The sequence below is a fragment of the Paralichthys olivaceus genome, chromosome 11 (genome assembly GCF_024713975.1).
Source record: "Paralichthys olivaceus isolate ysfri-2021 chromosome 11, ASM2471397v2, whole genome shotgun sequence".
NCBI classification, from domain to species: Eukaryota; Metazoa; Chordata; class Actinopteri; order Pleuronectiformes; family Paralichthyidae; genus Paralichthys; species Paralichthys olivaceus.
In genome coordinates this window covers 8,554,435-8,580,909 of record NC_091103.1, presented here as the reverse complement: position 1 = coordinate 8,580,909, position 26,475 = coordinate 8,554,435, and the positions used below count along the sequence as shown (strand labels likewise).

The window sequence follows — 26,475 nt, the reverse complement described above, 5'->3', positions numbered from 1 at the left end:
TCATCTGAAATGAGATTTAACCTAATATATGTCTTATATGATGGAACCTTATGATTTTGGAAATCAAGTTTCTGGACAATATGTTGTGACTTCATTAATATCTAGCAGCATTAACACAAAGCTTCTATTTTCCTTTCCTTTTTTTTGGAAAATTGAATAGTTGGTGTTCAAATGTGTTAGAAAACTTCTCCTATATCCTGAGAGGAAGGCAACACAGCAGGCGCGTGAATGCCATTTTTTCAGTCAAACGGATGTTGGGATTTCCGTCCATTGTTTCGTGCTGGGAACACCATTATCAATGTTGTTGTTCTTAATCATTGCATTAGGAAGCAGCGCAACAAACAGAGGGTCCAGCCGGTGATGAAAGGCGACCTTTTTACCAGATGACCCCCAACTGAAAAATATTAAATTGCTCCTACGGGTTGTATTGTGGGTTATGTAACATAATGGAGCGTATTTATTAGCAAAATAAATCAACCTACAGAGTTACATCAAAGTTTGGCAGAAAACGTCACATGTTGTAAAGTAATAATGAGCGAAACAATCCTAATTTGATGATGGATGCTTGTTGCAGTGCACATATTAAATAGGCACAAAATAGACCCAGCGTCTCACAGCTCATCTATTACATGTCTTACAGCTCTAACATGTTACACAGGCGACTTCTCTGTTTCACTTTAGTGGCTTTGCGTGAAATAACGACCTTGACGGGGCAGTAAAAGGCCTCGCTTGGGCGACTTTCCTCGCCGTGAATTGCCCCCACATCCTTTTTTTGTGGTGGGACTGATGTGTTGGTCGAAGATGAGGGCAGCGGCAGCAAAGTGAAGGAAATGAAGTTAGTGAACTGAGCGGGGTCAACTGAGCAGGAGAAGACACAGAGCCCCCCCCCCGCAGAGGACAAACTGCTGTTTCACCACGAGGACGCAAAGGGACTATACTGCATGTATACAGCGATGCTCCATGTTCAGATGCTGCTGGAGCCTGATCACAATATTATATTTCAATAATCAGTCACCAGCAGCAACATTCTATTAGAATTGAGACCTAATAATGAATTGGTTTATTTATATTCCGCCTGATGAAGGGGGTGGTGTGTTTTGCAAAAAAGTAGAGTGAGACTAATAAACACATTATTTAATATTTAATAATATTTTTCGTTGAAACATAGTCTGATAAAAATGACTTTGAGTTATAATTGAGCTACAATCAATCTAAATCCTTTAATTAACCTTTGAGGATTCTTTAGCTATTTACTTATCTATTTATTTGTATGTTTATTTATTTATGTTTTCCTTCGTTTGTTTGTTTACGCATCCAACCACCCACCCATCCCTCCCTCCATCCCTCCATCATCCCTCCATCATCTATATCGTTTATCCTTTGATGTTAAGCGGTCCTTTGAGGATTACACTTAAGGATTATTTATTTGTTTAGTTATTTATCACATACAGTTACAGTTTGTTAGAAGACACATTGATATGCAGCGATGTTTTGGTGTGTTTGAATATCCCTGACAACAGTTCGCACACACGCATGTGGATGCAACGTGCAAGATTAAAACTAATGAAAAAGGTATTTTGTTTTTACATTTCTATTTTACGTTTCTTTATCGACATTTGTCTCCACCAAATGACTTTTTGCAGCAGATTTACGACGCTCCTTCTCTCTCTCTCTCTCTCTCTACTTTCCCCCTTATTTCATGGTTCAGTGGCCTCACACTGCAGGCAAGGGGAGGTTTTTCTCTCGCTGCTCATTGGTCGCGGCTTTTTCTCCCTCGTCTCAGCAACATTTCCATTCATACACCCGGCGCTCCTTTTCAGCCCCCTTTCAAAAAATTACTCACTGTCACCATCATCAACATTTGACGGGAAAAAACGGCTTTGCCTGGACGGAACTAATTATTTTAAAATTGGAGGAGGAGTGATTACAACGAAAGTACAAGCGGCCAAGCAATCGACACAAAGTAACGACAGGTGAGTGCAGGAAAACAACTGCGGAAACATGATTTAAGTTTGGAGAAAGTTGTGCAGACGCTGCAGCGTAGGTGTACATGCAGGACAATAAATCACCTCTGGTTTATTCGCTATTATCGATGTGCCAGAAAAGTTCAGATCATTGCGCATCAATGGATCAAAAACAGTGCGGACGTTTTGGAATGATCACGCACAGTGAAGTGAAAGTGCAGCCTCCCTCTCCACCTCCGTGTTAATGTTTGAGTGTTACTGCATCAAGCTTGTTTTTACCTTATTCCAGGTCTGAGTTTTTAAAATCGAAAAATGCTTTTCATTGCGCACTTGGTCGCAGCCTCACTTTAGATGACACCAAGGAGAAAAAAAATGGAATGCGTATTAGACGAAAATCAGTAGGCTCTCTCGTGTGTGATGGATAACAGCAAAGGTAAGATGCTTAAAATGTAACACTAGAGGGGTCCCGGCCCACGGGGCTGTCTCAGAGGAAGGTTCACGCCGTTATTCACCAGTCCTCCTCCTGCCTTAATTGGCTGCAGATGCAGGGTCCTGCGCTCTTTTTTTTCACCACGTAGAAATTGGATGCATTTAGGGGAACTTTATGAGGCGAACCCTTGCTTTTTTGCCTGCAGCCACCGAGAAGACAAAAAATAGAGGGTCCCTTACAAGTATTTAAACCGTGCCACGTTCATTTATCACGGGGCAGGAATCCAATGCGAAGGGGAAAAAAGTGAAATTGTGCAGTAAAAAAGAGAAATTGTGGTGCCCCTGAAAGGTAGAAGTAGGAGGGATAAGTCATCCTGTGTGTGTTTTTTCTTTCTTTTAATTCTCCTGGTTTTTTTTTGGTTGGGTTGCCCTGCCAGGTATTGGCTTCAGATCACAAGGGTCCTCGTCCACCACTTATCACGCTATAATGCATGGTCGGAAAAAGCTTCATGAGTGTATATTTATAATGCTGACAGGTCAGAGCGCACACGCCACTGAGCAGGAGAGAGACGTCCCATAAGCCTTGTTGGGATACGTTGAGCTGATGGTGCGTCTTGGATGCTGTTACACTGTTGTTCCATTTATGTTAATTTGCTTCATCACAGTCGATATAACAGACATTTGTGATGGTGTATGCCGCTGCTGCCTTCCTAATAATTGCGCAGGGAGGGAAGGGCTAAAGACACCGTCCTCTAAGTGCCCTTTCACCCCAGACTTTGTAAGCTGCACTTATTAAAGCGAAAAGTGTTTCAATATGTGGTAAGCTTCAGGGGGGAAACGTGATGGGGGTTGGGATGGGGCCCTCCACTTCTTCGCCTCCTTGCTGCCCAGCTCCCTCCTAGGAGTATAATCCATTCATGTTATTAGTAGGATAGTGGTGTAATTTCCATTTATGTGCGGGCAAGTGAAACTAAAATCTACCTGTGCCATAATACCACTGACCACTGTTGAAAAAACATGAATGAATCGAGGCATTATGTTTTCAGTTGCATGCAAGGGGTGGGCATTAAGCTAATTTAGCCTTCCCTTTATTTTGGTGGAAGTGGTAGCCCTCGTGTGTGGACCTTCATAAAACCAACGAATGAGCTCATAATAAAAAAAACCTGTTAGAAATAATTTAATTTACAAATTAAATAATTATGATTGTTTTCTTTTTTTAGGGCCCACTGGACACTAAGCACCCTTGGGCCTGTCTGTCAAGTAGACATGTTTCAAACTGTCCCTGACACGTCGTCTTACGTCAAGGTAAGACACCACCACCGTCTCTTCAATCAGGTAATGTTGGAGGGACCACGTGGGGATATGTTCATTGTTAAAAACCTAGTTTGGAAAAAAATGCGCATGCCCACAAAAACAACCCCAAACGGTTCACCAATAATCACTTGTATTAGAAATAAACAGTTTTCCAATATAAAACACAAAATATATTAAAATATAAGTGAGACACCTGTAGCTTTACGGAGCATCACGCATTTGATTGGTGCCTTGTTATTTTTCCCTCTGGTTGGAAATGCGTAAATGTTGAGGCTGCCGTCATTTGTTGAAATGTGGCTCTGCATGTTGTGGTCTCTGATTTCTTTGTCTTCAGTCCAAAAACTGCTGCTGCTGCTGTTATGGATCATTATCGTGCTTCACGTCATGAATCTCTCTCTCTCCTCCTCTCTCTCTCCCTCTCTCCTCCACAGTCCTGAGAATGTAAATAAAGCAAACAGCGCACATCTGGTTTTCACATAAAAAAAAAAAAAACTGCATCGGGCCCGCCACATATGGCGCAGCATGAATACCTGCGACTGCCACATCGCCTATCCAAAGGCACTGCAACCATTAAATATGTCCCTATGATATAAAACCGTATGAGAGCCCATGATGCCAAGTCCAACGTGCACTTGTATTTGTGAATTTGGAAGAGTTTGCATAGGCCTAGATGACGCTCGCTTGCTCACATCCATCATAATAAGGTGACTGCTCGGATTGTGCCTCATTAAAATGAGCCATTATGCAGAGGGGAGCTATGGTAATATCTCCATAATCAAGGTATTTTTCCAAGGGCGACTTGCTAATGTTTTGAAGACTTATTCCCCCTTTGAATAAAGGGCTCTTTTCATTTCATGCAGGCGCAGCGTTTGTGCCACTGCAGCGAGAGGGACTCTGCGTTTAGGGCGCAGAACAATTCCTGATTTGTTGTGCGGGAGTTGAATGGTGAGGAATGTTTTAGGAGAAAATATGCTTTCAAATGAGTTTTTATTTTCTCTCCCCTGCTCCCTCAAAAGAAGACAGGAGGCCAGTGAAGGAGCAGATGGAGGTTATAGGAGAGGAAGGAGAGCTAACTTTCAATTTTACAGTACTCGCATCTCATGGCTTCTTTGATTTGCTGTGGAAATGCAGACTAGATTAGGCCTGGTTCTGTTTGTTCTGTTTCCAATAATGTTTTTTTTATTATTATTCCTCCTGCATTCACGGTATTGTTTTTTTTGCGTGCAAGTGCTGCACCCACCTCCTTACTCAGGGAGATACTGGTAAGAATGTGGCACGCCCCAATACGCACACAAAAAAAATTAAAAGAAATATCCCCCATTCAAGCGAATCCGCGGCCCAGCATTTGGTTTTGTTTGGTTAAAGCCAGGCGAGACTGGAACTCTCCAATAAAAATAAATCTCAAATTAATTATGGCCTGGAGCGAGGGGCCAGACAGTTCGTGCGTATATGTGCTGCAGACACCACTTTCTTTTTGCCCTCAGTATTTTTTTGGGTCGGCCCGTCTTTTTTAGCCCGAGAGAAGGAATGATCTGAATACAGGACTGCAGTCTAATAAAACAGCAACGCTCACATGCATGCACTGGGACTGTTTCTTCGACCGCCGAGCAGTTGCTCACACACTCTCAGGAGCAAATATACTTCCCACTCCAGGTATATGATCAAATTAGTTTTCCATGTGCTGCAAAACAATCGATTGATATATACTATATTGTAAGAAAATGGTTTGTTACCGAGTGTAAAGCAAGAAAAAAAGGGTCAAATTCATGTGCATGAGATGTCTTTTTTTTTCAAAAACAAATAGTACATTGGCATGACGCAGAACTTAGCATGGCACAGTCAAGAGAAATAAATTATAGTACAGTTTGTCTTTTGTTTTCGCATGTTGAGCCCATCTGATGAAGAAAATCATTTCGACAGTATTTTTGTTTCTCATTGAAGATATTTAACTCCATAAATCTTAGCACAGCTTCATATGGGCTTAAGAGGAAAGGATGGGCCTACAACAATTGAAAGGCTGCCGTACATAAACGCACCATAGTGTCCGCCCACCTCTGGCTTGTTGCCCCAGCGGAGGAGAGACAGAGGAGCTACTGGCTCGTGGTGTGAGGAAGAAATGTCTGGCTGTCTAGTTCCAGCGTCGAGCCAGATGTTCTGTGGTTCGCTGTGTAAACCAACTTGCATCTGTTTATTGGCCTTCCAAAATGTTTGTTACCACTGTATTCATTATGGTCTTGGTAGGTCCCGGACCCCCAGTATTTCCTAATCAGCTTTATGGCTGCAGATATTTGAGTACAGGGGTGAGGTATAGTGTCGTCTGGTGGTCACCTGAAAAGCATCATGTTTATTATGCAGGCCTGTATTTTATTTCTGCTATTCAAAAAGCCTTAACTAACTAACTGGCCTCTCCAGTGGAGTGGAGGTTAAACTTTTTTTAAAATGGAAACTGATGACATAAAGTCAAAGCAGCATCAGGATCTGGTAATTTCAGTTCTGTTTTTGTATTAGTGGTCAAGAAGTCTCATATGGTGAATCACCAACTGCAGGTCACAGCTAAACATCTCTTTAATCCCTCACTTTATCAACGGACTCCCTCCAGTGAAAACGACTATATGAAAGCCACAAAACCCAGGAATGTGTATATGGAAGAAAAAGGAAACCGAACCAGTCGCTGAAGAGTTAAACAAGGTGTCTCCCTTAATTACACAAGGCTGAACTGGCCTCAGGCAGGAGAAGCCTTGACCCATAGCAGGATCCAGATGTGGTGGTCCCAAGGGTGGGGGCCCATGCACGGCCCCACCAGACCCCCAAGCAGAAAGCAGACAGGCCGGCCCTGCTGTCAGTTGTAGCGGCGGCGGTGGCATAGTCTCTGCTTGCCCACTGAACAAGGCAGAACCCCAGTACTGCAAGTATATCACCATCATCTTCACATCAGCTAAATGAAATCAAAAAACATAAAAACAAGCTTTGTGGGCTACATGCACCTTTGACCTCAGTAAAGTCCTAAAATACTTTTTGGGTTTTCTTAATACATTGTAATGATTAAATTCTATTTCCAAGATGGACTCAAGCTTTTTTAATTCCATGAATCAAATGAAATAGAATCAAAGTACTTTCAAATTTAAGTTACCAACTTATAAAATGTATTTGTTTTATTTCTCTTAAGTAAAAAACATCAACACTGAAATGCTGAAAGTGGCAACACAAATTGACGTTCCTTTCCGTGTTTTTGGTCTGGTCACGTTCAGAGCTGGCTCCATGTCAAGCATCTGCACTAAAATTGCGTTTGAATTGATGAGGGCAATTTCACAGGGTAGACAAAAAGAGAAAAAAAAACCTGTGTGGGGGTGGGGAGTATAGAGGATTTTCTTTTTTTAAAGGTCAGGCGTTAATGAAGAATCCATCAAATAACAACAGAATAGTCAACGTGGTAGAATAAATAATAACAATAATATGAATTAAAATGATAATAGTGATGAATTTGGTCCCCGGTGTTGACGCAGTCTGCGTTTCATCCATTCAGCGCTGCGCTGAGCCGCAGACTCACACGTGTAGCGCAGACCCTCAGACTATAGTGCGGTTGGGAGCTGAATACTTGGATTTTATTAATGGTGTCTCAGAGAAACTTCCCAGAGAGCTGGAACAGAAAAGACAAGGCTGCAACAGCTCCTGCCATACCTTTCTCCCCTCCTTTGATTTAAAGGAGGGCAGCAGAGAAACATGTGCCCGTGTACAGTCAAGGATCAACTTTATTCAATGTATCGTTTTCACTGTAAACTGTAGAATAAAACATAACGTATGATGATTTAGGATGGAGGCATGGCCAGATGCAAGTCTGATGTGTAGGCGTGAACCTCTAAAACATAGGATCACATAAGTTAAGAGTGTCCTGTGTCTTTCCAGAAAACCTCAGTCAAATATGTGCAGATATAATTCATTAGTCGAACAAATAGTAAACCCGTCCACACCATCTGTGCCATTACTGGGGAAAGCAAAACACAACACCATTCTACAGCACGCTATACGCAGCAATGGCTGTGCGCAACGCAGGCAGCCATCCTGTAAATATTTCCGAGCAGAAAAACATAACAGCGGAGCGAACAGTCAATTGTTTTCCCTGCTTATCTCTCTGGGACAGTATCCTGCTTTTTTGAAGGCAGGGCTTTCGGTGACACACAGCTTCCTTCTTCAACCTTCTCAACAGCGGTGACTTCACTTCCCAAATTTAGAGGAAAGAAAAAACTCAATCCGGTAAAAGTGTCTCTGTCTCTCCGCCACATATACCGGGGCTGGAATTAATTCAGGAGCGTGTCATGTTTGGGATATTGTCGGGGTCCGCTGAAATTTGCGCAAAATGGACGGAACTATTAAGGTAAGGGTGGAGAACGGGGTGTATGGGTTTGTGGGAGACTGGCTTTTTCGCAGTTGCGCCTCCTTTTTTCTAAGCAATGGGTTTGAAATGCCCTTCTGTGTCGGTCTGTGAGCTGGGACCTCCGATCTCACGACGATGAGCGGCTTTTTTCTCTCGGTCTGAAAGCGGTAACCAGATTTCCTTCCTTTTTCTTCTTTTCTTTGAGAGTATCCCCTTGTCTTCTTTTTTTTCCTAAAGCTGTCTGGCTGTGAGGATACTCTACCGTGTGGATTTAAGGCTGAATCAGAATCACGCTTTGGATTTGAGGGACCAGGCGCACAATTACGCACGTCTAGAGAGGCACAAAGGAGTTGCTGTTTGTTTCAGACAACACGCCGTAGACTGTAACTTCACTTAGGTATAAGTTATCCACGAGTTCAAGCGTTTGGTTTAGTCTGGGAAGCGGAGATTGAGCAATAGCCATGACTGGATGTACCGCTCGATACGATGTGTCGAGCTGCGCAACAGCGGTGTGGCACATCGCCCGGCTGCAGTCCGAAGATCCGAGGGTCATCAACTGTAATGGTTAGGATTTTAAAGAAAGAGGGAGAAATAATTTGTTTGTTGTTTATTGAAAGTGCCTTCACTCTGCTTTCGGGCAGTGAGTTAAGTCGAAGTTTAAGGAAAGCTGTCATTTGGCAACTTCATGCGGTAACTGCATAGTTTGCAACACTTTTAACCACAGGGCTTCACAATGATACCTTGGCTTGCCGTTCATATGGTTGCTCAACTATTTTGAAATGGTGCGTTGGTAGTCAAAGAGCGCTGGTCCACATTAACATAGGCTACTGGCCCCTCGACAGTCAAATTCCAGATGTATTATGGCTGCAGCCACCAGATGTTGAATGGCAAGTCCCCATTAGTTCACCCGAGCCATGCATGCGTTCAGTGTGTCTGTGTCCTCCGGTTAAAACAAGTGTAAGTAAGCTCAGAAGAATGCAGCATCTGCGTTTATACTGTTACTGCTGCAGAAAACTGATGCAGGGACTTGTTTTCTTTTTTGGAAATTTAAAGTAGCGGGTTTGTGGCGGCTGGGTGTGGTGTGAGTCTTGGAGGAGTGTAAACGTTGGGCCAGACAAAAATGTCAGGCTGCTTATATAGTCACTTAAATCCCGTCATTCCCCGCTCAGAGCGCTGCGAGCGGTTTGTTATGCGCTGGGGATGGATGCCACACTGCAGGGGGGGTGCAATTATGTACCCTGGATGTGTGCAACAAAGCAAAAATGTGTGTGGATTATTGCAATCAAGATTGAATCCTTGGGTGTAAATGAGTGGTTATTAGACGCATTCATGCTCGCTAAAAGAGAGGAAGGGCTCTCTAACCATGAGAGCTTCCCGTTCTACACAATCTTTTCCTGACAGGTTTCCTCTTCCTCCTTAAACAAAAGACAGGAATGCCAACCCCCCTCTGCCTCTCTCACCGGGTGGCTCCCGCTTAGATGGCTGTGTGTGAACGCCAAACAGACACACGTGTAGTCTGGATGTGGAGCTGCTGCATGCATATCCAGTCTGCTCCAGACGCGTCGTGACGCACTTGGGGAGATAGACTTGGCTGATGTGAACAGAACAGAAGTGGCTCCCAGCAGGTGTCACACTCACACAATACTTATAACGGGCCTTGCATCCTCCCAGCTGAGCTATGGTGTGGTGCTTTCTTTTTCTGTGGCTCTGTAGAAAACTGTAGTTCAGATTAATTTTATATCCTGAAATGGACGGTTTCAACTGTTTTTGGTGATAGTAGATTTTAGGTGGAGTCCTCAGATGTAGTGCGTAAAAGTGGCATATAACCCTTCCACAAATTATCTGTGAACATTGTGAGATAAAGAAAAACAGTAGCACTCACTGTCAATATGTGTGTGTGTTCTTTAAAGATACTGTAAAGGACATCAAATTGGCACTGCTGTGTCATCTGCTTCACGTCCATGGTGTGCGTTCAGTTTTTAAAAAAAGAAGAAAACCTCTGCAATCTTGATGGGCGCACACACCACTTGCCAATCATGGTTTCAATTGTGCAGGCTGATATGTCACTGTAAATATAACGTGCAACAGTTGTAATAGTCGACTGAGCCGTTATCGCGCCGTAATGAGACATTCCCTCACTCTTCTACACTTTATCATCCACAGACTGGCTTCTGTGGTCTGCTCAGATAGTGGGTCCCGCTGCCAGTGCTCAGACTGTGATGGATCCCCTGATGTAATCACTGGAAAATCTAATTCTGTCGTGATGGTTAAATTCTTCTAGAGAGGTTATGGGTTTTTATTATTATTGAGCCATTAACCTGAGGAGCAGGACTTTGTGAAATTCCTTGAATGAGTGAAGAATAATTCAATACAATCTGCGTGATTTAACTCAGTTTTGTTTGACTGGTCAGTTCACTTCATCTTATTGTTAGACCAGAGTAAAGGTGCATTTTATTCCAAGTGTTCACAAAATGTGGTTAAAACTTTAGTAACTGTAAATCTGGATCCATACATTACAACAGAGGGCACTATGGTGCAAATACAATTTTTCAGCTACTTATTAGAAACACACCAATTTAGTTTCTGACAATAAATATTTGAAGAACTCAGATTTCAGAGTTCAAAGTTTCAACATAGTCATTTTGTTTGTGTTTACAATGTATGAAGCAGCTATAACTGTCATAAAGAACAGACATTTTAGCGTGTTGTATTTTTTAACTCGCTGTTAAGACAGCATCACAACAATTTATAGTCACTGTGGAGATTCTGTGTACGCCAAGGCCGTATACAGAATCTATCTCCACTTGTGCTATGCAGACGTTTGCTCCAAAAAGAGACATTTATCATTCAAATAGGCACGAGTGAGGACTTTCTATTCGCATGACATGTCTTAGAAAGGAATGGAACTGAAGTCATGTGAGATCAGGAGGATTTCACTTTCATAAACTCAACATTTTGGAGAATGCAAACGACATGTTGGAAATATTGATCAATGAATATCAAGTAGCATTTTTCCCCCTGGAGCAGATATGTGGCATTTTGGAATGAAATAATTCAGTCCATGGGGATTAGACACGTCTCGGTCTAAGCTGTGCCATCAGATCCTATCAGATCCAGATGTGCATCAGACTAGAGTCTAATCCTCAGCAGAGACATATGACTGTAATGATTTCACTCGATATTCAGACTTATTGTTTATTGCTTTTTGTTTCTTTTATTGATTATAAAACTCATCAGTTCCTTATTAAGCAGTTTATGCACTTTAAGCCAGCTAAGAGTTATTGCCTGGCACAGGTCTGAGATGGTGACATGCGTGACTCTGTTCACTGTCAAAGTAGTGAGATCTGCGTGTAAAAAAAGTGACCCATCAAGTATATAATCCATGCCTCACTTCCAAAACACTGCACGAGGAGCATGTCGAAGACACGTAATGTCTTGGCCAGCCCTTCTTTTCTGCGTTTGTTTTCTTTAATAAACTTACATTGCTCCAGCTGAGCCACAGCAGAGGGGTCAGTGTAGCTATGATCCCCCCTGCTTCTGTTGAGTCTTCAGCTGTGAAGGGAAGCCCAAGGCCCAGACAAGAGAGAAGACACATCAGGGCCTGACAGGGGATTTTTGGGTCCAGTGACATTAAGAGGATAATAGGCGAGAGTAAATGATTGAGGGAATCAGGGAAATTTGTTTGGGATAGTTTTGTGATGTCAGCGTTAGGAGTATGATGAATGTAAGATTCCCAATTTTATTCGGGTTAGTTTTGTAGATTTGTTTCATGTGTAAACCTGTTTGTCTGGTAGAGAAGCCATTCACACTTGATCATAATGTTAGTGAAACATTAGGTTGGATGCACCAAATCTTGTGTTTCATTCCACTGTGGGCATGATTGAAGTCATCCTAACATCAACAGGAAACTACAGTTGCTACATGAGTTGTATACACAAACTACTTAGGATGCCAGACTGTGATATGACCCATAACTACACATAATTGCTGTAAACAAAAATACACAAGAGACTGAAAAAAATCACATCACAAGTTTCTGGGTATTGTCAAATGAAAGACCATTGCTGTATCTGCTCACAAATTTGAGTGTATTCTTCTCATTCTTACGGGATGACTGTATCCTCCCACTCTTAAAGGAATAGTTGGACATGTGATACCACCCTGATATCTGTTCTTTGAATATGAAGCTATAGCCAGCAGGCAGTTAGCATAGCTTAGCACAAGAAAAGCAAGGGGGGAAATAGCAGCACTAGCTCTCTATCCTAAATTGAAATAAGCTGCTGAGAAGCACCTCTAATTACCGCATGGAAATGAATGTGAGTGCTCTCTGTAATGTGAAACAAGTGTAGGATAGTTTGGATATGTGACCTGTGTGGATTTTGCTCATATACTTTAATTTAAAAGTTAGTCAAGAAATGTATACCAAGTATGTGCTCCTTCCATCTCCAGGAGGCGCTATCAGTGGTGAGTGAAGACCAGTCCTTATTTGAGCCTCCGTACGCTGCTGCTGCCCCTCTCCCCAAGACAGACATGACTGCATCTGGCACACAGGACTACGGCCAGACCCACAAAATCAACCCCTTACCCCCACAGCAGGAGTGGATCAACCAGCCGGTGCGGGTCCATGTCAAGCGAGAATATGAGCACATGAATGGATCCAGGTATGACATCACAACCACTTCCTGTTTTGTTTATTTCTATAAATTCTTCTTTATACTGTGAAATATTACCTCGCCTTGAATATCCATTTATTTTACTATAGCTAACCTACAATTATACTTGGTCCCTGCAAGTGCAGGGCTTAAATATCTCATGGCATGCCAAAGTAAATAACTGGAAAAGAAAACGAACAACTCCCAATTTATCTTCTGATAATACTTTTACAACCTTGCGTGTTTGTGCAGCAGGGAGTCTCCAGTGGACTGCAGCGTGGGTAAATGCAATAAGCTGGTGGGGGGTAATGACACTTCACAGATGAACTATGGAAACTACATGGACGAGAAGAATGCCCCTCCCCCCAACATGACCACCAATGAGCGCAGAGTCATTGTACCTGCAGGTAAGGATAGCTACGAGAGAAAAACAATGGTGATCGTGTTTTCATAATCGGGCAAATTATTCTAGGTGTTTCTCCTTTGCTGCAGCTGTGATTACACACAGAACCACTCCTCTCTACTGATGTCATTTTGCCAATGCTGTAAATGTTTTATGAGTACCATTTTTATTTACCCGCTTCATGGTGCAAAGCATTGTTCCAGTGTTTTACATAACCCATGGGAGTACGGCAGAGTCCGTGCAGGTAGAAATGTCAGTTTGTTTGCCAGAGCTATATATTTCTTTCACTGGTTTGGAGTGTGAAATAACACAGCACATGGAGCAACAAGTGCAGGTTGGGGTCAAGCCTTTAGAATAATTGCACAAGTTGATGACGTTTTTACACATAAGCCACAGTGAAAGAGAGAGGATGACTGTATTTTCCCAAAAATGAGCACATGTATGTTAGTATTAAACTGACCAAAAGGCTTCTCATCTATTAACCTAATAAGAGCAGTACTTGGAGGACACTACTTAACCTTTACTGGTAAGTAAGTCAATACAATTCTGCTTTCTTCCTGCAGACCCGTCGTTGTGGTCCCAGGATCATGTGCGCCAGTGGCTAGAGTGGGCCATTAAGGAGTATGGCCTGTTGGAGATCGACACAGCCATGTTTCAGAACACAGACGGCAAAGAGCTCTGCAAGATGAGCAAGGACGACTTCCTCCGGCTCACCACCATGTACAACGCCGAAGTGCTTCTCTCTCATCTCAATTACCTCAGGGAAAGTAAGTACACTTAATTAAGAAAAGGGGCAAAAGGAACTTTCAGATAATTACAAGTAGTTAATTATATACGACTAATGTTTGACTCCCAACTAAAATTGTTGGACAAGTAAAAGTTAGTTTTGGAATATAGGACAAGTTGGTATATATCTCTTGTAGGTTTGAAGGTCTTCTGCATTAATTAAGTTACAAACTACCGGTAGATATAAGTAGTTTTTAGCGGCCACCAGCAGATGTTTGGCACATAACTTCAGTTGACCACTCCATGTCAGTGGAGGAGGCCCTCTCTGTCCCTGTTCCCCCTCACAGACAAATGTTGTCCTTTTAACTGTGATGTTTTGGAAGGCAAGGCATTGATAGCAGTTCTTTTTGTTTCAATTGTAAAAAATGATCAGCAAATGATCATCTTATTTGACAGCAGAAGGGAAATACTAAGACAATAATGTTGATGCGCTGTGCTCGTATTTCTGCAGTACTGGCGTCCATCTTTGCCAAAGAATAGTCAAAGTCAACATCGACTTTCAAAACACAAGCCTCCTCTCATACACTTTTCTCTACTTTTGGATGAGACGAAAATGAAAAAAAACGCCAAACCAAAGCAAACAACATGACACTTTTTTTTTGTCACCACACTATATTCATATTACCGTCAATAAACAATGAAATTGCTTTTACTGGAAACTTATTTCTCCGTAATGTCTACCCAGCATTAAGCAGAGCTCTGGAAACCAAGAGGGTTTCTTTCCCTTCTCCAGATAACCATCAACTGCATCCCCCCACTACACTTTGCAGTGCCTTATTCCACATGGTCCACAGAAAGATGAAGGCCAGGTGCATTGCCTCAGGAATCACGCTAGGCCTGTGTGTTCAGCACGGCAAAGAAAGTTGATCTGCAATTTGCAACGGAGGCAACTAAATTTGAGCCTCTTACCTTTGAAGAGTTCCTCGGTGGAATCCTGCTTCATATGTTTCGGCGGGGAAACAAAGCCAATGTTCTGAGTCAGTATGCAAATTGCATTTCAATACAAGATGTAACATCTGGTGTGGGTATTGCCTTGAATACACAGTGATATCTAATTCAGACAATAGCTTGACCCACTGTTTACTATAAAAATAAGCAGATCATGTGTAATGTGATTGGTAGACATACAGAGTCAATTGTCTTTGAGTTATTTGTATTCTACACCTTTAAATAGTGTGAGCTGCTTTTGCACAATATCAAAACACCACGCTGGGTGGAGTGACTGATGGCTTGACTAAATTTAACATTACTCCCCAAAAATTGTGATGGGCCTCAGTGTGATGTAATGGGAACTATATTTTGTGGGTGTCAACAGTTTTCTCTGTGCACAGCGTCTGGGCAGAAAGAGAGATGCTTGTCATGAGTATAACAGCCTCATTGTGTAGCACTGCAGCGGGTGGATCTGTCTGACCGCCACTGGGAACACTCCGCAGAGCAGTTTTCATTATGGCCACTGGTTGCGGGACTTAGCCACGGCTTAGGCGTGCTGCACCACGACTCTGCCCATTGCTGTCCTTTTTTTGATTTAGACCTTGTATGTTTTGGAGACAGAAGAGATGTCTTGGGAATCCTCTCCACTTGCCAGTTGAAATTGCTTTGGATCCGTTCCCGACAATCAAAAAAGATGAATGCTCCCATTCCGTGCCTGGACTGACTGACCTGTTTTGGGGAAGCTCTCTGAGAAGTGAGCAGCATGTATTATTGACACTGGGAGCCTAGGGGCAAAAGGAACCATGTTAGTAAATGAAGGTCTGAGGAAGACTGAGAAGGACTTGGAGGAGGAGGGCTGAGGAGGAGGAGGGTTCATGCAGACGCTGCAGGGCTGATTTGGAAACTAAAGCCATTCTCTCTTCTCCCCCCGCAGCACAAACAAACACAATCATAGACGAGGAGTAACCCCGTCCAGAAAATAGACCTCTGGCTTCACTCACGAGAGCTGGAGCAGGGCCGAGCTCCCAGAATACAGAAAAAGAAAGAGGGAGGGGGAAGGCTGAGTCGAGCCCTGGAAGTATTAGTGATTACAGGTCATGTGATGTCTTCCACCAACCCCATTCACCACTCTTTACTATATTACGCCAGATCCTCTTCCAAAAGATGGATGGTCCAAGGGGGTCTGCAATCATTTCATATACAGTACATCTGTGTGCATGATGTGTGCATTGGGTTCTGGTTATTGAAACTCTGATTAACATTCCTGAGAGTCATTAAGCCCAGTATGTACACTGTGCATGGGGCAGGGATAAACATCTCCACCACACAGCCATACCATAACAAAAAGAAAATTCCTGCCACGTCATGTGCAGAAATGTTGTTCAGACACCCACGCTGGTGCAACCACGGGTACATTCTGAACATCTGTCTGGAAACCCAGCTGCTTACAGTAACAAGGGTAGTTGCCCATGCATTATTTTGGCCTTCTTGTTGGTCACTTATCCAGATTTTCATAAGTGATGGCCGCCCACACCCCAATGTGCTTTCAATTTTGTGTGCAATTTGAGAATTTGTTCAAATTAGTCTGTCAGGGAGGGACTGCGGACTGTTTGCTTTATCGCACCCATGTAGGTCGGTTTGATACCACATGTGCTGGAAACGGAGCGGAGCAAAAAACCTCAGACAACGAGAGGCTGTATCCTCCAAGACGCAGAGATGCAAGAAGAGAGGGGGAGAAAGAGAGAGAAGAAGGCAGCAGTGAAAGGAGGGAGTCAAGAGGGAAAGTAACGAGACAGAGAATTGAGAGCAAATCTTCTGTAAATCTAAAGAAACATAATTGAAGAAATTGGATGAAAAAAGATATCCTTGACAGATAGCTTTTATGGTAGTTATTTGAGGACAAGGGCAGGAGGGTGTGAGGAGGAGAAGCAGTTATAAAATGAGAAGAGTGTGATATAGAAAAGTCTCGGATGGACTATTTTTTAGAACTGTGTGGAAATGGTGCGAGGTGGTCATGATTGAGTGCCTTTGGAGAATAGCAATAGTTCTGTTTCCCAGCTGTCGCCATTGCTTGTGTGTCTGGATGGATTTACAGTGAGGGAGTCAAGACGGAGAGAGAGAGGGAGAGTGATAAGTCTGGGCTTCTGCACGGCTGCTGCTCACTCCAGAGTGGGGGACATTCTCGAGCCCTCAATAGTTTATACAGACCATAAACATCTGGGCTCGAAGGCTGAGTAGGGAAAAAGGAGGTCTGGAGAGCTCTCTAGTTCTCGTTCTCTCGCTCTCTCTCACTTACGCTCTCTCCTCTTTCTCCTCTCACAACATTTTTATTGCGCTCCCCTTGCATTAGTTCTTTCAATTGGCAGATTATCACTGGTGCAGAGGGGCTCAACGACCTGGCTCCGCGCCCTTTACTGTTAGCTGTCTGCCGTTAACCATCATTACGGAGCAGTCTGTGGCTGCTCACTTGACTGCTGGGGTTCAGACACTTAGCACTCCAAGATTTTTTGTACCTACATCATATTAGCATAAGTGGAGGTGGATTAAAAGCAGTTGCTGTTCATGTAAACACTGAGATGAGGACAGTTGTAAATGAAGCTAGCTACTTGGAGGCACATGACAATTGAACATGAAACCCAATCGCCAGTTAAGAATTTTAATATTTGTTATTCTTTCTCACTGCAATATTTGTGCATTGCAACAGTTAGGTTAAAGAATTACTAAAGGAGACATATTGGGCTTTCTTCAGTTTTACTTTTCTTCAACACAATATCCAAGCCAAAAAGTCAGCAGCAAAGGGAGCTCCTCTCCCAGACAGAAAACACTGCTCCTAAAGGTCCAGAAAAGCCATGTCAGGGGTCCGACCGAGTCTCCTGCTTCATCGTGGTGTCACGATGCTAGACATTTGCATGATGCACATCTAGCGGCTGGTTTGGCACAACCCCTAACAAAGGGGTGACTGAAAAGAGGAGATGCAGCAATGGACAGTATGAGGAGAGTGATGTGTTTTTAGAATATGCATGTAAACCTAGTAATAACGCAAATTTAAATAATGAACCTAAATATGATACTGTTCAGGTGATAGAATACAAATGGTTATTGTCTTTTTGGTAGCATTATACACCAACAACAGTGCTGAAATGCATTTGAACCTTTCCTTTCTGTATTTTTACACCCATGCAGTGATCAATCAGGTGTGGGGAGGTCACATAACTACTCCTGATACTTAATTGTATGTACAATCAGGCATAACTATATGTTTTCTAGTCAGTGGACGATACAAGCAATTTTGCCCCCTGACATGTCTCAGGTATGATGACACTTCATATGAATATGATCTGCTTATAAGCTTGTTGTTGATGGTCAGACAAAATAACTCGAAAGCACAAGCTGACAGCTAGTTAAACCAGAATGTCTCATATGTCTATGTGTTGAAGGACAGAAAATGAGACGTGCAGGTCTACAAGCCTTTTTGTTTGAAGACATTTTTGATGGAGCCGATGGCTAAGTACGAAAGCAAAACAACAATCAATGTAAAATTTGATTTTGTGGTTCAGGAGGACCTGTTGCAAGTTTTGTACATGTAAAGTTGGCATTAGGAGACATTGGGGCATGTCAGTGCAGCTTTATGCTATAAAGTTGAAGGATGACTTTCTGTTGGCTGGAGATCACTTGGCGGCAAGATGCCTGACATTAGGTGACTGGGACCCTGGGTTTATTGACAAAGCTCAGACCACATGTTTGAGTCAATGGTATCATATAGCTCTACAGAATAAACAGCACAGGCTTGATGCAGGTCTGTCATGTTGCTGAGTGAGCCCTGAAAGATGTCTGTCAATATTGTGGGTGTGACAGACTGGAGGACAGGGCCTTTTGAAAAGCGCCATCAGTCAAGGAGAGAAATGAAAATTGTTTGTGGATGTTATGTAATCTAACAGATTCTGTGCAGATGTGACTGGAGAGGGAAGGAAAGAGAAGCCGAGGGTCTCAGAGGCTGAACACTGGCCAGTCCTCCCACTGTGCTGTCAGATTACCGGGACATGTTTGTTTTCTGAGAGAGGAAGAGGCCGTCCAAATAAATAGGCAGCGCAGCCAAGACTCCCTCCACCGAACCGTCAGCTGTGGTCTCTCTCTCTTTCTCGCTTACTCTCCCCCATGCTCTCTCTCACTTTCACTTGTACAGCAGTCCTACATTTGTCTGTGGGATGGTTTGAGGTTTTCTCAGCAATGCTGCCTGTTTGCCTGTCTGGGTCAGCCCACATATGTGGCACACAGTAGGAAAAGGGTTAACAGCCCCTTCCTGCTCCTCCCCCCTTCTCTCCCCCTTTTCTTTCATATTTCCTGACAGTCTGTTCATCTTACTCTTACACTTTCTCCCTCATTCCGAAGATGGCGCTTTTGGCGGATCGCTTGCCCCCGTGCACTTACACTCAGCGTGTGGAATTATTTTTGTACGGGGAGCTGCATTTGATTGCCGAGCAGGGACCCGGCCTCATACAATGGCTCCCCTGTTCGGAGGCCCCCAGGTTTCTAAACTAGACCCAGAGCCTTGGGGGTGCTGTGGAGTAGGTAGAGTAGGGGAGGGGTGTTTGGAGGTTAGAATACATTTGTGAAGCACCCCACACTTTTCCCCCTCGGCCACCCCCTAAAAAAACAGACCCCTAGTCTGCCACCATGGGCCCCTCCACCCCCAATTACACCACCAGCCGCACGGTGAGCTAGGTAAGAAACCTACTTGTTGTAGGTTTCTCTCAAGAACAGCACATCACAAATTTAATTTTAAAGTTATCATCCCGGCTCACCAGCTCCCCAAATCTCAACACTCCCTATGAAGTAGCTGCCCTTGTGTTTTCTCTGTGCATTTTTGGGTCTGTTTTTCCACTCGCTGATTTATGCCTGGGGGCAGCTAAAATTAAGGGAGCATTTTGGTGCCGCCCAGGGTGCCTGTGTAAGTGGAGGAATGCAGTGCAGAGTTCTGCTCCATAAGGTGAAATGAATAGGCAGCCATGTGCACAGTCTTGCCTCCCTGACTTTATTATTCAAGAGAAGGGTTTGCTGTTAAAATGCTGACAGACATTTTTTTCTCTACCTTTAAAGGACTGACTGTATGCTGGATGTGCTTTATTTGGGACTAGATTTATGTGACACAAGTTATTTTCCTTCTGAGTTGATTTTTTGGGACAAAACAGGAACACGATTCAACAAATGAAAAGGGTGCTTTAGTGCTGCCTGACAGTAATTGAGCTGAACCTTTTACTGCCACCTACTGGCTATTGTTTTACCATTTGAACCTATTGTCACACATGTCTCCCTTTCAATCATGATTCATTAATATATTTATAAATGTAAATATGCTGCACTTATTCTATAAACCAAACATTAATTGTCATACTGCTAATGCTAATATATATATATATATGTATATTGTCCATTTGCCTGGGACTGCAGATGGGAATTGTCTAAGAGAAAAAAGAAACTCTGGTACATATATGAACCATTGTGCTCATATTAATTAATGTACACTGTTAATAATGAATGCTCTTTGGAATTGATTAAATCAGCATATCTTCTACCCTGGTTTTTACATGCTTGTTGTGTTGTCATTCATTTCTCTTGATGCATTATTTCATGTTATTACAGGTAGCTCATCATTATCCTACAATACACCATCTCACACAGATCCATCCCCACGCTTGGCTGCCAAAGAGGGTAGGAACACATTTATCTCTCTATTCTCTGTCTGTATCTGTCCATATTTGTATTATTATCATTGTATAACTTGGATTTATGTAATACAGAAGCCAGATAATTCTTATCTGTCATGTCTGCTTCACAGTGCCAACCAGATTCAAACAAGCAGATGCACACACACACACACACACACACACACACACACACACACACACACACACACACACATTTGAGAATACAAGACCATTCACACAAACCCAAAGCACATGCATTCATTGACAAAGCTCTGGGCAGGTGCACCTTTTGTGTTGTAAAAAAATAATATGAGCTGCTCCAGCAGACTGTTGTATTCAGACCTTCTACCCGAACACTGTAACAACACTTCAGCTCTGAAACAAAAGCAGTGTGCTGATGAGCTCTATCTACAGCATCAGGGGCTAGAGCGGACTGTGAATGCAGCGATTACGGAAAAGAGGCAGGATGTAAGACGTGGAAGAGGATGTTTGTTGGAGAGACAGGCGTCAGAGAGAGGGGCTGAAGCAACAATATGAATGGAAAACATTAGAAGCTGTTCTGCTGGTTCAGGCCAGATTGAAGTGGAAAGACGTGTCACTTTGCACTTTTAACCATTTTTTAGGAGATTACTGTCACTGTTTATTAAACATAACATCAGTCACACTCCTGATTCAAATTGTGTAGAAGCCTAACACATATTCACCTTCTATACACAGTTTCATACACTGCGTATTCTATTCATATTCTATTCAATTTTTTAATAAGAAAGAAAAATCTGTTTTTAGATTAGGGTCTTTTTATTCACTACACAAATCAACTTTAGTAAAATACATAATAATCAAATGCACTTTTTATAATTATTCATTAGGTCTTTAAATTGAAATGTTGAGACTTCTGTCTTAACATTAACATTGCTTAAAACAAAAAGCAACCAGAATGGCAATCAGTCGAGTCCAGTCCTCCTTAAATTCAATCAAAGTGCACCAAATTACACACACCTAGAGATACCAGATCCCAAGTGTGAAGCCATTTTTAATTAAGATCTATAAAAAAAAATTAGGGCCTTTGATGAAAATGGCAAAAAAAAAATCCTATCTTGCAAAAAAAAAAATCCTGGCTAGTAATCTGTCCATAACTCGTTCTATAATATTGTTACAAACCAAAAAATGCAGATGAAAACATAATCCTCCTTTTCAAAGGTAACAACAGCTATTAGCTCACCTCATCTACAGATCTGTCATGTTCATTGTGAGACTAAAAGACAAATTAAGTAAGGCTGCTTATTTATCTTATACATTGCACTATTTAAATCTGGGTCCACATGTGTCTGAGATGAGTGCAAATACCGAATCTTTGTTTAAACTGATAATCTATGATAAAATAGAAATCCAGCAGTATCATGAGACCTGTTGTAACCGAGGAATAGCAAAACATCTTGCAGATGCCAGTCTGAGAACAATACCTTCAGCAGCAGGATGATTGTCTCTTTCCTCTCGATTCCTTCTCCCTCTACAAACATTATTTTGTGCTGACACAACGTGAACTACACGAAGGCTGCACTGCCTATCTGTTAGAAAAAAAGCTACACATCCTTTAAATCAGCTATATGGTGTCACCACCCGAGACGGGAGAAAAGACTGCAATAACAATGATAGCCTTGCTCACAGGATGAGGCTCGCTATCAAGGCAGAAGGAGAGGAAACACTAGGTCTGATAAGTGTCCAAGAATGCCCTCTGCCTCGCTCTGCCTGCCCGAGTTGTGAGCAGGCCATGCACTTGTTCACGCCCCAGCATCAATACCAATACACCAATGGACAGGCCAGATAAGATTCTACTCAGTCACCCCCTGACCCCGGCCTTCCTGGTTCTCAGAGCCAGGTATTTGGACTGGCAGGAAAAGAGTGTCACTCCCTTAAGCAGCATTTCCCTTTTCACAAGAGGTGACTTCTATAACGGGCCCCTGCAGTGCTGACCGTACTTCTAGTTGTGTCCCCAGACTGTGACACATACTTTTTTAATGAACTACTCAATAGAACCATGTTATCAGATTGATCCCCACACATCAACCACTTCAGAGATGTGCGACGACATTACTTTAAAGCAAAATCGTGTGGACAACGTGAAACGAGATAGACAAAACATTCACAAGTTGGAGCTGAGAAATTGTGACTCGACAATAAAAAAGCGGTGTTGCTTCAGGAGAAGCCTTTATTAACATTTTCACAGATCAGCATTGCCAGATGTTCAAGTTCATATTGCCTTTTGAGAACAGTCAAATACCATACAGGCTCTTTGGGGTAGAGTAAGCACGAGCGTACAGCAGGAGACAACCCTTAATCTGCTCCAGACTCTGTGGTGTAAAATGCAATGTTATGAATAAAAGAGAGCATATAAAACACGGAATGCAGCAGCTATGAAAGGGTGTGTGCGGCTCTCTGTGTGTGTGTGTCTAAAGTCTGTGTCTACGATTTTGCCTGTGGATAGGCATGTGTGTGAGTGGGTGAGTTCCTGTACAGCACGTATACATTTACATGACTTTTAAGTGCATGTGTTCCGTTAGTTATATGTACATTGCACATCTGGGTGTTACATTTATATTCATACGGTGCTTGTTGCTGAGCTTTTGCACCTTTTCGAATTTGTTCCATTCTGTTTGTGTTGCTGCTCTGGCATTTTGGGATTTTGTGTTTTTGCAGCGAGAACACTCATATTCTCCGCCGCTTCTCGGTAAATGTGGGAAGATGATGATTCACCTCTGCCAATGTATTCATTTTGCTGCCAAGTCAAAGTGGCAATACAATTTGAAGTGTGCCATTATGTGCACAAGCTGTTATAAATCCACGACTTTCAATTGCCCCCCTTTGCTGCATTTTGAAAGTTAATAAATAAATAAATGAGAGATGAAATTCTCTCTTTGAAATAGAAACAATGATGAGGGGGTGAGCGAGAGTTGCCTGTAACTTTTTGCACTTTTGTGTTTATGTTTTTGTGTGCAGCACCGTTGCTGAAATGTTGTTGTTTTTAGTTGATGCTTCTCTGCTCTTGTGCACCCACAGTCTCCTCGCTGTGTGTAACTCCTGTACTTTGCCATCATTCTCCTCCTCTCATGGCTCCTTCCTCGCACAGATGGCTTTTAAAGCACCTGTATTACGGGTATTAAAAAAGTTTATCCTGTCTGGGTCTCTCTCCTTGGCTCAGACTCTGGGTTAAAAACAGTCCACAACTTGTATCTTCTCCTTTCCTCTCTCTCTGTCTGTGCACAGTCTCTTTCTCTCCCTCTCCCCTCTGTCTTTGTCCTTTACTCTCCATCTCCCTGCCTCTCTCTCTTTCTCTCCCTCTCCCTCTCTCTGTCTAGCACTCTGGCCTTGTTTTGACTAACTGGTCCTGCAGTCAAAGTCTCCCAGGAGCGTGCACCACACCCCAGACCGGAGTGGAAACTGGCTCAAGTCGCAGTCAGAGCGAGGCCTGGAAAAATGAAGGCGGGAGGGTTGGGGGGGGTTGACGCGGCTCTGTGTGTCTGTGTCTGTGTGTGTGCACATATTCAGGGGTCTATGTCTGTGTTTTGCGTGGCCAGCTCGAACCTTATCCCCCCCCACCACTCGGGGCTTTGTACGTTTTGCATCTGCTGCTTCATCCTCCTCCTGCACTTTCACTTACATGTTTCGCCAGTTTTCTCTCCGTCAAATTAACCCCCCGAAACAGAAGTAATGGTGAAAACCTTGAATGTGCTGCATTTGTGTTGGTTTCTCTCTTTTTTTTTGGCACTGTCTGCCTCTATTCTGGCTTGCATGTGGGTGAAGGGAAAATTGTTTTGGAGGTTAATGTAATGTGCTGCCAACAGCTACACTGAGGGTATCTGAGAGATGTGGATAAGCCCACATTACTGGGCATCTACTCCAGCCAATACCAGACAGTAGCTGAGTTTGCTGCCATTGTTTTCTTAGCAAATTCCAAGGTTGTGCTTCGTCTGACTACGATATTTTCATCATTCTTCCCCTCCCTCCCTTCAATGTCTTCTCCTCTTTTTTTTCTCAATGCTTTTTTTTTATGCACTTACTCGCTCTGTCTCCATCTTCATCCGCCTGCTTGTCAATAACTTTCCTCCTCTTTCCCTTTCACCCTCTCCCGGCTCTTCTACTGTTTGTAACCCCATCTCGATGTACATACAGGGTGGTGGCCCCTGTTGTATGTGTTTTTTTTTCTCATAGTGGTGGTGGTGAGCCAGTAGGGGTGGGGGGCTGTGTGGGGGTGGTGGTGGTGGGGGTTGAGTAGAGGGGAAAAAAGGGCCAGTAAAACAAAGAGAGGTTGTCTGCAGGCGAGGCAGGCAGGAAACGCAAGTCTCTCAGGACTCTCCCCCAGTCACTGCTCCTTGGCTATCCTGCCGGCCCACACCAGATTGAACCTGACAGCCCTGCTGAGCTGCGGCAGCCCCACTTGTTATTTGTCCCTCCTCTCTTTCTTTTTGTCTTTTCGATCTGTTACACTTGCATTCCTTTAATTCGTTTGATCGCATCCTCATTTATGCATTTTTTTTAGTTCATGTCCTTTATATTCCCACTGTCTCTTTACATCTTCCTCCATCGTCAAAAAAAACCCTCTCTCCCCAGCAAGAGTGCTCTGAGACCCTCTTGTTGTCTGTGCAGAAAAGAGTGGGTAATGTACTTAAATATCATTTACTGAACTATCAGGGGGTAAAGTTGAAAAGTTTAAAACTAATGAAGAGATCAAAAGATCCTGAGCAACAGGAACTTTTGCCATTTGAAGATATACAGCAATAGTGAGGGAAGGGAAAACACGTTGGATTTGAAGTGTTTTTACATTTTCAGTGGTATGTTGTGAAATTAGTTAAACAATAGAACACTTGTGTGGTGGGTTTCCCCATTGTGGGACTAATCTTATCTTACTGTATTTTACCAGGCAAACTTTGTTTTCATAGTTTTAGTGAGATTGGAATCTAGACCTCAACTGTTGAAAGGAATGAAATAATTTTGAAATAATGAATTTGACTTAGATTACTTTATTATTTGGTGTTTATTTTAGGGGAACTAAGGTGTCAATATGTTGCGTTCCACAGGAGGGCAGTATTGTACAGTGTTTAGAAACATGCAGTGGCTGCTGATGATGTACGTGTATGTGATGCTACTGGATGTCTATGGTGTTGCTGTTTGAGGTAATATGGTTGACACACAAACCTCAAATGTATTGTTGTTATGAAGATGACCACTTTAATTTGATTCAGACATATTCATAATGAAAAGCTGGTTACATTTGTCCTGTGTACTAAATCAAGGGGTCTAAAAACTCAGATGAATATGGGAAATTATAATATGGTTAACATAGCATTATAGTTTATTAAATGATTAATGCTTAAATAATGATGTGACTTGTGTGAATGCACAAGATAAAACACGATGAGACTAATCTGAAGATAGATAAATATTCATGTCTGAATAAAACAAACAGCAACAACACACAAATGGCATCAGAACAATTGCTGACTTCTGAAATGTCAAATCATATTATTCTAATGATCACACCGATTCAGTTTAAAGATTAATCATGCATATTGTGAATTAATGCGACCCTGCAAGCCACATTCTTTTCCCATATACATTTCTTCAGAATAATGTAGGCTACATATTTTAATGTAACCATTTTTTATTCTATATTTTTCATCATACCTCATTCTCCTTTTTTCTTATAATTTCTCTAATCTGGAGCAAACAATAACAATATCCTCCTGGGGATGAATAAAGTTTTTATTCTGATGAAATGAGAGCAAACCTCAAAAGCAAAGGTGTATTTAGTTTGATTACTTACATGTGCAAAGTTCCCTCCATCCTCTAACATTGATGTTCCTGTCTGATTGGATTTCCAATGTCCTAAACAAGCAGCAGTAATGAGATCATGGAGAAAAAG

The 26,475-nt window shown here is 42.5% G+C and overlaps 1 protein-coding gene across 11 annotated transcripts in view; it reads left to right on the top strand.

The window, feature by feature from the left end:
- Positions 1-1,553: 1,553 nt before the first annotated feature.
- Positions 1,554-26,475, top strand: part of fli1 (Fli-1 proto-oncogene, ETS transcription factor) — a 31,180-nt gene continuing 6,258 nt past the window's right edge. Inside the window, exons 1-6 of one of the 11 annotated variants that reach the window (XM_069535088.1) lie at positions 1,554-1,572; positions 3,614-3,698; positions 12,529-12,740; positions 12,984-13,138; positions 13,698-13,901; positions 20,491-20,559. In XM_069535088.1, coding sequence (XP_069391189.1) covers positions 3,660-3,698; positions 12,529-12,740; positions 12,984-13,138; positions 13,698-13,901; positions 20,491-20,559 — 679 coding nt within the window. In that variant the 5' untranslated portion in view covers positions 1,554-1,572; positions 3,614-3,659. Of the gene's footprint in view, positions 1,573-1,713; positions 1,974-3,613; positions 3,729-7,664; positions 8,247-8,494; positions 8,644-12,528; positions 12,741-12,983; positions 13,139-13,697; positions 13,902-20,490; positions 20,560-26,475 lie in introns of those variants that run through there. The other 10 variants (XM_020095265.2, XM_020095266.2, XM_020095273.2 and 7 more) reach the window with 10 other exon arrangements.